At 40.1% G+C, this 14,941-nt stretch overlaps 1 protein-coding gene across 14 annotated transcripts in view; it reads right to left on the bottom strand.

Annotated features, from left to right (window-relative positions):
* Positions 1 to 14,941, bottom strand: part of SULF2 (sulfatase 2) — a 118,521-nt gene that overhangs the window by 35,787 nt on the left and 67,793 nt on the right. For all 14 annotated transcript variants that reach the window (XR_010434919.1, XR_010434927.1, XR_010434923.1 and 11 more), the window contains 2 exons: positions 5,832 to 5,983; positions 2,275 to 2,444 (listed from right to left, as the gene is read on the bottom strand). Coding sequence is in view for 3 of the 14 variants with exons in the window: in XM_064674263.1 (XP_064530333.1) it covers positions 2,275 to 2,444; positions 5,832 to 5,983 (322 nt within the window). In the remaining 11 variants the exon portion in view is untranslated. The remainder of the gene's footprint in view (positions 1 to 2,274; positions 2,445 to 5,831; positions 5,984 to 14,941) is intronic.

The raw sequence follows: 14,941 nt of genomic DNA, 5'->3' as shown, positions 1-14,941 counted from the left end.
TGCAGTTCACAATAAGCAGGAATAAAGGAAAACCAGCCCTGCAGCCCAGGGGTTTGCTCTGGGAATAATTTTCAAACACGAGGAGCCCGCAGACACACCCAGAAAGGAGCTCTCCAGAACGAGAGAGACTGCAGTGCAGGGCAGGATGGTCACACCAGCCACAGTATGGAATAAAAGAAGCAAGAGAACAGCACGTAAATCAGCCACAGAAGTAGATCCCAGAGCTGCCAAGCAAAGCAGCACCCTGACTGCCTATGCTAAACCCCAGAGCCCCAGCTCTGAAGCACTGCCAGCAGTGCCACAGGGTGCAGGGTGGATGCCAGGCACTGCAGTCCCACCTCCACCTGGCTCGGGATGCAGCTCCAGAATCCACCTGCAGGCTTGGGCAGCACTGCCACCAGGAGAGGCACAGAGCCATGCCCAGGGTGTCCTGCCTCCTGAGCCTGGCACTGGGCAAACCCTGTCCAGGGATTTCTTACTGCTTTAGGGCAATTCCAAAGTGTTCCTTCCCCCCGTGTTCTGATCCTGCCCTACCATAACCACATGTAGCAAGAACAGCCTACAACCCTTCTTTAACTGACAGATTACCTGTCACTGAGGGATTCCCTGGAATTTGGGAACAAGGGAAAAAACCAAAGAGGACAATTTGCATCATTTCCCTCACATGTTCTGCATTTTTTACACATTTACTCTTAAGCCCAGGTCAATAAAAGCCCTTACAAATTATTATCATTATGCAGTCCTGGAAAAATTGTTTAGAAGATGACTGGCAGTTTGTTTGTGTGAGATGTACATAAAATTCATATCCAAAAGAAAAACACAGTTCCTGAATCTACCAAGGTAATTTGTTTTTTTACAAACAAAACTTTTTTCCATGAAGCAACACTTTCTATGTAATTGTTATCATTGTAAGAAAAGTCACCTAAAATTAAAAAGGAAATAAAACTGTGTAATTACTTTATAATCAGGAGGATAAGCCTAGTTTGTGTGAACAATAAGACTTAAACCAGGAGCAAAACAGAAACAGATGTAGTCTGTATTTCTCACTGCTGGCCCTCCTCAAATCCTTCCACTGTTTTTCATTCAACTAGCAAGTAAATTAGTACAGACTGTTGCATGATAGGTGATTATCATCTCCCAGATCCAAATGCCTTCTAAAGGAACCTACTAATATAAGCCATGAGAAGTTGCTCACTGGTCATTTCTGTAATTTGCATTTCAAAGACCATAAATGAGCACAATATGGCAAACAAACATGAAATACTTCACTGCTGCAGATCTATGCCACAGATTCTCTTTGGGCACAGTAGAAAATAATGGAATATGTAATTCTAAGTTATGCAATAACCAGACAATAGAACAAAGGAAGCTTTTCCCCTCAGATTTTATTTTAAATTAAGCAAAAAAGCTCAAATGGATTTCACTGGACTCTGGACTAGGCTTGAGCAGCTTTGGCCACCAACTGATTATTATTTCCATCAGTTCCCAGCTCTTTCACAAATCCAAAATAAGACAGAATTCCCCTTAAAAAGGGGGGCAGCAGCACTTAGGGAGAAAGTTACAAATGCTGAACATCAATGAAGGCATGAAGCCAGGAATCAGAAAACTACTGGAATGTTTTCAGTCATGTCAAGAGGAGATTTGGGAGAACCACTCATTTATCTGCATGCAAGGAGACACCTGCAATGCAGCATTCCAGAGCTGTCCCTGTGCTAGAAACCAGAGCCATCTCAACATGGAGCTTGTGAACATGGTAACTCAGGAACCAGGTGACAGTGCCTTTGGGATCCATCCAAGACCCTGCCCAGGGTCATGGACAGACAGACCAGCTTGTTCACAAACAGCCTGTCTGATCTGGGGCTGCAGTTGCTTTCTTTCCATATATGAAACAGGAGTAGTAAGTACTGCATAATACCTGATTTCTGCTAATACCCCTAAAATAATATGGTTTATACATAAGAATAGGGACACAGGAGTTTCTTCCCCTGAAGAGTTTACAGCCCAAGAACCAGATTTTGATCTCCCTGCTCAAAATAAAAACAGTGCCTTAATTCCCAAAGAGGCTGTAACAATGTCCAATTAATTCTGTAGCCATTCTCAAAATATTTGTACCGGTCTGAAGAGACACAAACAAACAAAAAAGTCTGGAAACTCCTCTTATATATTTGTGACAAGGTTATGCCAAGAGTATTACAAAGAAAAACAGTGTTACCCAGGATTTCCATACTCCAGAAGCTGAAAATCAAAGGGTTTTGTTTGTTTTTTTTTCCTTACATGTGTTGTGAGGCATTAGGAAAGAGATGTGAGTACTGAGGGGCTGAATCTTCAGGGCCATGAGGAGCAGCGTGGCTTATGACCATCAGCACAGGCCTGTGAGGATACATCTTCTTGGAGAGTCTGAAGAAGGTAATACTGTCATTGGTAATCAGATCAGTTAGATAATCCTGCAAGTAGAAGTAAAAGTGTAATGAGACACTTGAAAAGGAATTTCAAATTGGGGGGGGGAGGGTGAGATGGGAAGGGGAGGTCTGAGGTATCATAAGGAACAGGGGAAAAAAGGAGTTACTTCACTCAGAAAGACAAGGGGAAGGAGTAAAAAAAAATAAAAATAAAACCAAATCCTTCTTTCTTCACTGCCTAGAAATATAAAAAGCAACAGCTTCTAGCTTTTCCTCAGAAATGAATGGCATTAAAGAAGATCAAATGGTACTCTTTCTTCCCAAAGTGGGTAATTACATTATGAAGATCACAATTCTAAATACAATGACCAGGTATTAATAAAAAAAATAAAAAGAAAATCAGAGTCAGTATCTTCAAGGTGTGTAGTCCAACCATGCATCATAAAAGTGCTTTGAAAACACAAATGGCTTGATGTTCTTTTTTTTAACCTCCCTCTGAACCAGAAGTCAGTAAAAGATGGTGGGTTAATTGGACCAAAAATTTCATTCGATATTACAGTGACAATCTGATAGAGATATAACTATATATTGTTGAGAATTTAGAAATCTTCCTTTAGAAGACCTGGACTATCTATTTTCTGAGAAGTATCTATTTTCTGAGTATCTATTTTTTTGATATCTGCAGAAGCTACAGGGACTGAAGACAGCATTTTTAATGACAAGCCACATTCTCCTGCTTCACAGGAGAAATATAAATGCTACAAATATAAATACCCCTCAAACACGAGTAGGATATGAAACTTCACCTTTAAAAAAAACCAAAATAACTGCCATGTCACAGCAGAATGTAAAATCAGACATAACATCTACATACTGGATTGCATCTCCTTTTCAGCACAGCTTTCTGTCCGTGGCTCAGACACTTGGTCCTCTCCACCACTGCCAACATCCTTCACCTGAGAACTCAGCTTATCATTGATCCAAAGCAGCCTTTTCCATGGACTGTATTTACTTTCCCCAGGTTATTTCCTGTCCATCCCAGAACAAGGCCAGCAAAGTCTCCATTTCTAATTTTGCACATTGGTCCCAACACAAGCCATGTCTGTCATGGAACTGCCACGATCAGGACTGATGCTGAGATGATCTTTTCACTCATGAAAGGAGGTATGAACAGGCATCAGCTGGAGGACTTCCAGTCATAAGAATATGCAGGGGAAGGGAGAATGTACAATAAGCCAGACCAAAGCAAACCTGACTTCTGAACATGCTTTCAATACTTGAGACAACACTCAGAGCTGAGAGGGAACAATGAAGTGCTCTCAACAAGTGCTGTTTATCTTAAATGTGCCTCTTCTTTATCCTGGTCACTCTAAGTGTGTAACTCATCTTTGATTTAGCCATTTGGAGAGCACAGTTTCCCAACTTCATTTTGAAGGTGAAGGTTTCCATGTGGTCAAAGTGAAAATCACTGCAAACCCACTGTTTAACAGGTTGAAAGACCAAACAGAAACATTTCAATTTGCTGATTTCTTACAGTTGGTTTTTTTTAAAGCTCCTTTAAAAAGCTCCTTTAGAGGATGTAGCCATACAAAATTAAAATTCATGTAAAAATAGCTGACAGAAACTGAAAAAGAAAAATCAAAGTAGAATATATCCTGTAAGAAAATCTAAAAGAATTTTATTTTCTGGGCATAAGTGCTTAGCAGTCTCTTTGGAGAGTCAAATAATCAGTAATGTTTTTTTCTAGTTTTCCACTGGCACATAATTAACTATATTAAGTAGATAGGACTAAATTATAATCTGATTATATTGTTCACTGCTGGAAAATTAAGTTTGGAGTAAAAAATATGACAGGAAAGAAAGACAAACAGTTTTGTTTCAACTTCTGTTTGTTCACTTGAACTCCAGTGTTAACATCAACCAGTGCTGTTGCTCTGCACACTATCATCTGTTTATTGCTGTAGCTATTATGCACAAATATGAAGATTATAAAAACATCTCTATTTTCATCAGCCTTTTTTTTTTTTTTTTTTTACTAAACTTGGTAAGAAAAACTACAACAAAGGAAGACCTAAACATTTTCAAGTGTTGCATACACAAAACAGAGCTGAGGATACTGGAACATAAAGCTTCCTGGTGACTCCTTGGTACAATGGATGGAGATGGAGAACAGTGCCTATGGAATCACTTGCCTCACACCACTGCACATAAGATAAATTCCCACTGTAACATTTTTGGTACACAGCTGTAAAGATTAGCTCTCTCTCTCATTCTTCATAGACCAGAAGGAAAATAAAAGATAAATAATTCTGTACAGCAGTTGCCCCTTCCCCTCAGCAGCTGGTGCTGGAAAAGGAAACCCTAGAAGGCTGTGAAATTTCATCTTTCAACACAAAGTACATTCAATTAAAAAAGGCAAATAGGGCAGAGGAAAGGGGAAATCACAGACAGGAAATCACAGATATCAACCATTTAAAGGAAATACTGACTGGGAACACAATGCTAATGAAACACAAACACGGAGCCAGGATTTGTGCCCCACAAGAGAAAGCAAACCAAATCCCTGTTAAACAAATACACATTACAAATCTCTTCAGAGTGAGTCTACTTCCTGTGTTATACCCTAAAACTAGAGCAGTTTATGGGTAGATTTATTTACCTTCATACTTCAGAGTCACTTCAGCCCATTTTAGGGCTCCACTAAAGCTGGTTCCTTTGGGGAGGAACACTTTTGGCTGAAATAAATGTACTCCTGACTGCAAACAGGTACTGGGCTGCAACATGGTAGATGAGATAAAAAATGATACTGCACTTGACAATGACCATCAAGCCTTTCTGTAAGTTTGGTCAGGGTATATACCATCCTTGAGAGGATATTAGGAAACATATGCACCCGTATGTATGGAAATATAAACATAATAGTTAAATTTTCCACTCATTCAGAATTATCCTAAGTTGTAGCAAGATCCCAGGAATTCTCCATCACATTGTGGCTGTGAAACAAGTTCCTTAAACTAAAAAGATGGGTCTAGCTGGAGGGAACTGGATTCTTATCTTATTAATGCTTGTGTAACTCCACTGAAGACAGAACAGATGAAAATCCGAGTCACACAGCAATTAAAGTACAAAGCACAGAGATAGCTATGATGCAGCATTTAAATCCATTTTCACATCTTCAGTTCATAATACCTAATACAGTCTCAGGATATTTTGTTTGTTCCCATTGCTGCTAATGATGTTTTCAGTACCATGACCCTCCCAGAATGAAGATAACATAACATCCAAACACCACTGCTGTTGGGGGTTGTAGATAATGCTACAGGTACCAGCTTTCAAGCACAAAAAGAATTCTCTGGTTAGACAGAAACCATGAAGTGCAGCTTTCTTGTGGTCATGTCCAAATGTGAATAGAAATAAATCAATAGGACCTACCCTGGAGTAGTCATATCCATGCTTCTCCTTCGCTCCATTTCTACAGAGTGTGTAGTTGTAAAATCGAGAGTTTTTAAGCAATCCAACCCATTCTTTCCAACCAGGAGGCACATAGGAGCCATTGTATTCATTTAGGTACTTTCCAAAGAAAGCTAGGGGTAGAGAAAGCAGAAGTGTAGTAAGAAGGCATAACAGAAACACTTCAGAGACACCATATTTAACCAGATTCTTTCCTTTCTTCTTAGAACAACTTTATTCTCTCCATGACAATAGATTTAAGGTAAGAGATAAGTTCGCCTGTGGGTTTTTTTATTTATATCTCCATAATGCAGATCTTTTGATTTACAACCTGTGTACACAAGAAACTGGACCACAATTACCACTGCACTTTCTTTAGTGCCTGATACATTTGGAGTGAGATGAACAAAACAGAGAATTCTTAAAATAGTGCCAGTTACCACATTATCTCATCCTACTCTGAACCCTCTGATTTAGCTCCATTTCTCATTTTGGTGACACCCACTCCAGCCATCTCCACCTCTGGAACTGGGAGGAGCAGTGAAGTCACTGACAGGAGGTTTGCTGGGGAGAAATGATGACAAATGAGGACCATAAATATGATGGGATTTTAAACTTGCTGCACAGAAGAAATGAAGCCTGTCTGGCAGAACAAGCAGAAAGAAATGATCCAGCTCTGAACCAGATGGATTCTTACAGGACACAGGGCTGGTGTCTGAGCCATTCTCCCAGAAGAGCTTTGCTCTGTAAGCCACAAGTGTACAGACACAAATTATTTTCCAGAAAAGGGTTAAGAAAAGTTAAAAGCATCAGATTACTATGGAAAGAACACAAGCTCTCCAAAGAACATGATGCTTTCACAGTCTTCAGAAAAAAATCAGTAATTTATAGGAACATATATTTCAGTATTAGTTTGTTATTATGATATTATGTAATAACTAGACAATTACAGGATAAATTATACTGGAAGACTCCATTCACCCACCTAGTTTTTTTAAAGCTTAAAGGCAAAATTCTGCTCTTGGGTCTTCAGACTGCACCACAAGGCAGCACTGAAGTTGCTCAGATCTCAGTTTTTGAATGGTCTGGCAATACAAGTTGGAATTATCACAGTGATCCTTACACTTGTTCCACTTCTCATTACAAACATTTTTAATCCAGAGGCACACACTTGTCTGCAGCATCTCACACTGGCCACCTCTCAGTGAACTATCTGTGCTTCTACAAGGACAACACAAAGCTAAGATTCCGCTCTCTGACTGAGATTAAACCTCATCACATAATCTATGAGATTTTAGCATACAATTCACAGTTCCCAGGTACTTAAATAGTATTTTTTAAGCTTGCAGCCTACAGTATCTGACACTGTGCCTTCTTGTATGTATATAAATGCAAGGAGCAATACTGTGCATAGAGTAGCACAGATTTTCAGCCAGTGAAAAAAGGGCCTGCCTCACTGAAGTAAACAGATTTATGTCTAATTGTACCAGGCTGAATATCTGTCCAGAGACAGACTCAGTGAGAAACAGTGATAAAAATAGTATGTGAGAGAGTTCTGTATCATTACCTGATAGTGGGGGTTTTTGTAAAAAAAATTGAGAAACATGATATTAGCAACATTTTAATATAGGGGAATGAAATTAAATAAATTTACAGGTAGTAAGTACACTGTACACTGAATGTCCATAAGATCCAAAGAGTGCCTAGGCAGAATGCAAAATCTATTTTAAATCACCCTTCTCAACAAATTTCAATGTATTCAATTAACGTGTAAGGTGAGGCATGAGAAAGTGAACGTTTCAGACTGTTTAAAGTGTTTTAAAGTGATGAAAGTGCTGACAAAATTAAGATCTGTATCACAGTAGATGAGGAGGGCACATCTATCGGTACATAATCAATAAATTCTTTGAAATTACATTGTGCTTTAAAAATATTTTGCAGATGAGTCACTTACAAAAGGGTTCTCCAACCAAGCAACCTAATCGAGCAGCAATGAACACAACAAGATCTGCTCCACTCTAGATGAAAACTATCACATTACTCAGGGACTGCATTCACACAATATATACACTTCTTGCTAAAGATTTTGCTTTATGAACAGCTTCTAATTTTAAAGAATGACAGGCAACTCAAAGAGCTTATGGGTAAAAAACCAACACAGATGATGCACATTTCTTTTCTTGTCTAGTGACACGGAACCAGGACTGAAACACTGCCCACTGTCTCAGAGCAGGGGTGCACAAGGCAGCCCAAAGCCACCTGTGCCCCACCCAACACATGACAGCCAAACAGAGATATTTGCCCTCTCTGCTCACAAGAACCAATCCACTCTCCAAAAAAACATGGGAGCTCTGGCTGAGCTGGCTGAAGCCCTCAGGAAACAGGCATTCTGTAAAGAATTCCTTCCACCAGGCTTTCCTTTAATGCCTGTGCAGAACAACAGGGAAGTTCCTCCCCCCACCTTTCCCACACACCCTCCCCACTGTACACCCAGCATGTCTTTATATCCTTGCATGGATGTCACAGCACTTTAAATAATTTCCTCTGCTATTTCCAATCTTTCATTTCAAATCTTTTTCTTCTCTCCCTCCTCCTCTGTTATTAAAAAATTTTTAAATGCCATTCCTCTGCAGTACAAAATATTGGGTTACAACAAAGCTCTCTTGATGCTGAGCCAAGATTTTCATTTTGCATTATAACGTTCTCTGTAACACAATTTTTCCCCCCTCATCAGATTAGCTGACCAGAGACAGCTGCTCTCTGGAGTACACATGCCTTTGGTACACCCAGTTTCAAACTGCTCCAAGATTTCATTAGCAAACATTCACAGAGGCTGCTGTTTGATATGCTCAGCTGTGTTCCTATAGCCAGCTGATCGTTAAAAAACATGCAGCTATTTTGAATAAACCCATTAAGAGCAGATTTACTTTAAATGCCATGCAACACAGTTTTTCCTACGACTACAAAAAACAGGATACACACAAATGGAGTCCTTTGTACACTGTTACCACTTCCTCAAGGGTTCATAACCCTCTGAGATCCTTTTTCTCAGGGTCCTGCCCTTCAATGATAAGCACCTACGAAACTCTTTGGTATGAAGTGGAATTTTTTACAAGAGGTTTTCTTTTTTTAAACTGTTCCTGCAAGGAAAAAAATGGAACACAAAAGAATTTTCCCCATGCTTTCAATTAATACAAAGGTCTGCTCTGAATGTAACACAACCACAGAAATATCAAGACCGTAGCTCATTGCTTAAAAAGCAGATCTAGCAGACTGTCAAATGTAGTGTAAAAGTACAATCAAAGGGGACACCAAGGCATCATTTATGGAAATGTTCAAGCTGGTTGTACTGTCTGTCATATCATCTACTAAACTACAGGTTTGTTGGTTTTTTTTAAACACTAATTCATTTCCTAATATCGACCTAAAAATGCTTAACACAACTAAAATGCCTCTAACAAAGGATACTCACAAAACTCTCCATTAAACTGAAAACCAAGATCATTTGCCATGCATCAGTAAAATGAAGTTCATCCCTCTTTATTCCCTACAGACTGTCCAGCACTGGGAGATGGATGTAACAGACCATTTTCAGTTCTCAAACTAGAAACAGGAATGCAGTGGAAGTCAGAGATTCACCAGTGCAAAGCTTCCAGATCAGACTCAGACACAGAACTTCAGTCTTTCGTTGTTTCCTTGATGTGGCAGCTCTGATTCTGACCACAGTTAATCCTCCACAGATAATCTGTGTGACAGTATTTACATTCAGAGCATTTACGTTCTTTTTAAATAAAGTAAGAAGGAAATCAAACAAAGGAATGTGTGAGAGGAGTACTGGCACCCACTTCCTGACAGCAACACGTTACCTCTGGTTGGGAGGCAGAGGAAGACACAGCTCTTGCTCTAGTAAAGCCAAGGCAAGGTGTGTACTAGAAAAACAAACTCCACAGAGCAAGGTTAGCCTGGTTTCTGGGAGATCCAGTCACCCTCTCACCTGTGAGATCACTGAGAAGACAAAGCCAGGCCCTTTTGTGGTGGTGTGTTCTTGAAGGACAAGACAAAAGCAGCACAGACTGAAACAAGTGAGAGTCAGCCTGGATGAAAAGGAAAACTTCTTCACAGAGAGGAGTCAAAGAGTGAAAGGGGTCCTCAGAAACACTGTGCAACTCCAATCCTTGGTGTTTGCCAGGCTAGACTGGGTAAAGCCCTCGTGGCCTGGGGCAGGCTTTGAGCAGGTGACAGAAATGAGACTTTTCCAACCTGAATTAGCCTGTGACCCTACGATGGACTAGATGACTTACAAGGCCCACCTTCAGCTGAATATACGCAGCTCCAGGATTTTAGTATTTAGGAATGTATTTGTGAACATTCATGCTCTCATAACAAATCCTGAAGATGAGAGAAAGTAAAATTTGGCTTTTTGTTACTCCTGGACAGCAAGCTCAGTATTTTTACCACACATTCCTCCTTCCCAGACTCATCTCTTCATCCCCTTCACGCTGCATCCACCTATTAGCTCCCCATGAAATTGCACTTACCACCACGACTGTGAAGTTAAACTCATTTTAAGCTATTAACCCACCATATTTAAACATGAATGCTGTGCATTAAGTACTTTAAAAATATATTTAGAGCACTGCTTTTCTGACCTATTTCAACAGCCAACTTTCCAGGTTTTGAGTATTAACCTTAAGTTACTGATACAGATATGTTCACCCCTCTAAAATCTTTTTCTTCTGTATCTGACACCAGTTTTTCCCAGCTCAAAGTTGAGCAACTAGCTACATTTGAGCAATCCCTTGGTTTTGCACTTGGGAAAGGTGAAGAAAGGGGCATTTCTGAGCTTATTTCTGCTGTATATCTATACACTTTCAGTACTTTCTGTCCTCTGACAGACAATCAGAGGAAAGCAGATGAGAAAGTACTCTCAGATTGCTTAGTATGCATGGAACAAGCAGTAAGCTCAAAGGTCAACTCTGTTTTGCATTCACATCATGGCCAGATACACTCTTAAACTGACAACGTACAATGGAATAAACCCAGTGAAATTAATGTATTTACAGCAGAAATATGGGGGTTCTGAGAGAAAATTCTATAACTTCGTATTAAATTTGGTTCCACGGGAAAGATTAGACATCAGTTCTTAGTAAGTATCAAAGTCATTGACTAGATTTTCCAAAAATCAATAACTCCTAACTGCTGAAGTCCCCTGAACAAAACCATCCCAGCTGGCACCTTTTGTGACAAAGGAAATACGACACTCCTGCAAGGATCAGAAGATACAGCATTAGTATTATTACCTCAGTAATTGCAGTAATCTAATTAATGGGTTGCATAAAACATACAGTGATTTTCCTAAATATGAGAGTATTTTTAAGACTACCTTTTGTTCTCAGATCCCTTTAGTTCCATCAGTTTCAGGATGCTAAGGAAGACTGGGTTCCGAGTACTTTTCATTATTTCTCGTCTTTTGTATGCCTGCGGTAGTTCTTGAAATGATGATTTCACTGAAATATTTCCCCAGGTAGACTAAAAGGAGTACAGGTGTATATACACACACACACTTTAGTCTACTGCACACTGACAGCCAATTTTTCTCTAACCTATAATACACTGATAGCACAAAATTTTCTTAAAGATCACATGCTCCATCCATCATCACAGGGACATAAAAGGAGTAGTACTAAAGGCAAGAGCCTTTACATGCACAGCTCTTCTCTGTAACTGGAGTAAAAAATACCACTCAATTCATGAAACATAATAGTTGCAAAACCCATGTTGTACAGTGACCTATAAGCACTGCAGTCAGAGCTGCCTACAGGTTGTGATGCCAGGACTGGTCTGATATCTAGCAGGACAAAGGCAATGCACAGCAATCTTTGTGACACCTTTGTTCCTCTTCCTGAGTTTGTATTGCACATTGCTCAGCTGTGGCCAGGGATCAGTGCCAACATCTATTTAATGAATCGGGGGAATTGGCTGCAGGGGAGCAGATGAAGCCAAATAAAACAAAAGTACTCAACCCAAATATCTTGAAATGGTCAAGAAGGACTCAAACTGAAGAATGCTGACAGTGAGCCAAGTCTTGCTTGTCCTTCTCAGGTAAGAAAATTCCCAGTGGAACTGGGGCCAAAGCCCCCTTTCACTAATGCCAATGGCACAGCTCACAGAAGTTTAAACACAACTAGAACTGTAAGGCAGAAATATTTTTCTGAACATCCCTCTCACACATCCGTTGAAAGTTAAAGGAAAAAACAAAAATCTAGAAATGGCAATTTTGACATCACCAATCTTTATAACAATTCAGTATCACCAGAGCATCACTTCCTACGGGAGATGGGCAGAGGTGGGTGACAGCACGACCTCAGAGCACAGCTCACTGGCACTGCTCAGTCTGCTCAGGTGCCTTGGAAGCCAGTCCTGAGCACTCAGATCTTCCACAAAACGTTTCTCAATGTCAAAATCACAACAGTAAGACATTTCAAAAAATACTTACCATGGGTGTCACTCGCCCCTTCTATGTACCACGGTCACAGAAGAATCTTAACATTTAGACTTATCCTCCTCTTATCACATGGAACATTTCATCTCCTCCTCCTCCACACATAAAACCCAAAAACCTCCCTCAGACGTTTTTTAATAACAAATAGTTAAGCAAAAGTTTATGCAGCTTAACACTGAATCTTTACTAAAATACCAAAGTCTGCACTATGTTATTTGGGCCACCCCCAAAAGAATTTCATTTAGAGCCATTCTGTCCACAGGATTTGAAGAAAACCCAATTGCCAAGTTTCGAGGATATTGAGATACTGAGATATGCTGTGCAAGAATTATTTGCTGTATTTTAACAAAGCAAATAACCAGCAAATAACATCTAATGGATATAAATTTGACAGACCTTGCTAAGGCAATATCTCGTCTCAGTCTACAACTTCCTTGTGAGGGGCAGAGGAGGGGCAGGCACTGATCTCTTCTCTGTGGGGACCAGGGACAGGACCAGGGGGAATGGCCTGAAGTTGTGTCAGGGGAGGTTTAGGTTGGGTTCTTCCCCCAGAGGGTGGTTGAGCACTGACCAGGCTCCCCAGGGCAGTGGGCACAGCATCAAGGCTGCCAGAGCTCCAGGAGGGTTTGGATGATGCTCTCAGGCACAGGGTGTGACCCTTGGGGATGGGCCTGTGCAGGGCCAGGAGTTGGACTCAGTGATCCTTGTGGGTCCCTTCCAAATCAGCATATTCTGTGATTCTGTGAATATTTCTGTGTAGAGAGCAAAAGATCTATGGAAACCGATCTACCTTCATGATAAATAGTTCAGAAACCTGCTACCACTTTTGAAAAGTCACTTAGACATCTTGGAGGTGAATATCACACCACTTCAGTTCCTAGTCAAGCAAATCACTTCTAAAAACTAATTCTAACTTTTAAATCACTTGGTTATGGCTTTTAACAACGGCCTTCAGTCCTCCATCAACTGCAAAAGTTCCCTTCCTGCATATAGGGTGTTACTCTGATTTGGATAATGTTTTCTTTTTATGCAGATAACATGACAAAAGTGCAGCACAGTGGACAGGGCACTGGAGTGTGGATGAAAACTTGCATCTCTTCCTAATGTTGCTTTTCACCTGCCCACAGCCTTATAGAAAGTACTTCACTGTTGTGTCTCTGCTTCTGTCTACCCTTTGACTCTCCAGGTCACCAGTTATTCCCTACCAAGCTGTTATACACAGAGATCAACTTCAGTTAAGTTTGTAACTATTTCTGTAATAAAAAATATCAAACAGCAACTATTGAGGAGAGCAAAATCTACAGCAGGGAACAGATAACCTAAGAATTTGACTCCTGGCCTTTATCTAGATACTAAAAAATGGTCACATTAAAAGGAGAGGAATGAACCTGAAAAATATTTACCAGTAGCCTTTCTCCTCTTTTGTACAATTTGTTAAAATCACTTTAAAATGTCAAGGGCTCAGACAGTGAAGTGCAAAATAATTACATGAATGCAGTCAGCCACTGTTATCTTCTTACTCTAATATTAATGGATGGAAATGGAAATCTGCCACTGAATTTTAATTAATTCATTAGTTAATTATTGTAAAGCCCCATGAAAGTGCTAAGAATTATTATTACTTTTATTCCCAATAAATATTTTATAATGGCAGAGATGGACCTCCCACAATGACTTCTCTAGGTTCAAAACACAAAATTGGTGCGAAATGGCATTTATTAATTCTCTGTGTAATTCAAGCATGGACTTACTGACACATTACCATAAAAGCAGCAGCTTTTCCCTTTGCTAACAGGTCCATTTAAGTGAATAGGGTTAGCTCTACTACTTGCCTAAAAGGAGCAAGGAGGGGAAGTGAGCCAAAATGTGGACAGCATTTGCTGCATACTGAGCCACATTAAGCCCTAACATAAATTAACAGAACTCTCCCAGAAGAATCACTGAAGCAAAAGTGTCCTTCTGCCAGGCTGCATTTGACCCACCGTCCCTAGTTCTGTTGAATTTAATAAGATAAACATGTCTTTTCACTTCCTGGCTGCAGATAAAGCTGACAAAATATTCTGGAATCAGTCACCAATTTTAAGACTTAATCATTCAGCCAGCCAGACAAGTGGAAAAGAGAAGCTTTTCTCATTAAGTAATGTCTAAGGGAAAGTTTAAATCTGTATTCCAATACAACATCCTGATATTTGCTGCTGTAGGCCCAAAGCATGCAACGATGCATTGTGCATTTTAAAAGCTGTCTCAGGGAAAAAGATGTGCCTGTTGACAGAAAACAGATCCTTTTTTTGATAGATGTTTACACAGGAACCTTTGGCAGAGAACTGACATTCAGAAGTGTTTGCCACAGGATCTCTTTGTTTCTTTTCCGTTCTTACCATGCCCTGCCCCAAGCTGCAGCACCAGCATCCACTATTTTAAGCCAGGCATGATTTAGATGTTGCTTGCAGTGGCTTTTCTAAAGATCAATTCATCAGCTGAACTGGTTTATTTACATAAACTGTCCTCCTTGCCTAATTTCCCACATTATGCAATAGGACAATATGCTGAGATTGGGGTCTGCTGTTGAGGGACTGTGTAGGGGCTACAC

The sequence above is a fragment of the Pseudopipra pipra genome, chromosome 17, assembly GCF_036250125.1.
Source record: "Pseudopipra pipra isolate bDixPip1 chromosome 17, bDixPip1.hap1, whole genome shotgun sequence".
NCBI lineage: Eukaryota > Metazoa > Chordata > Aves > Passeriformes > Pipridae > Pseudopipra > Pseudopipra pipra.
Note: the sequence above shows the minus strand (reverse complement) of the source record. Positions and strands in the feature narration are given on the sequence as shown.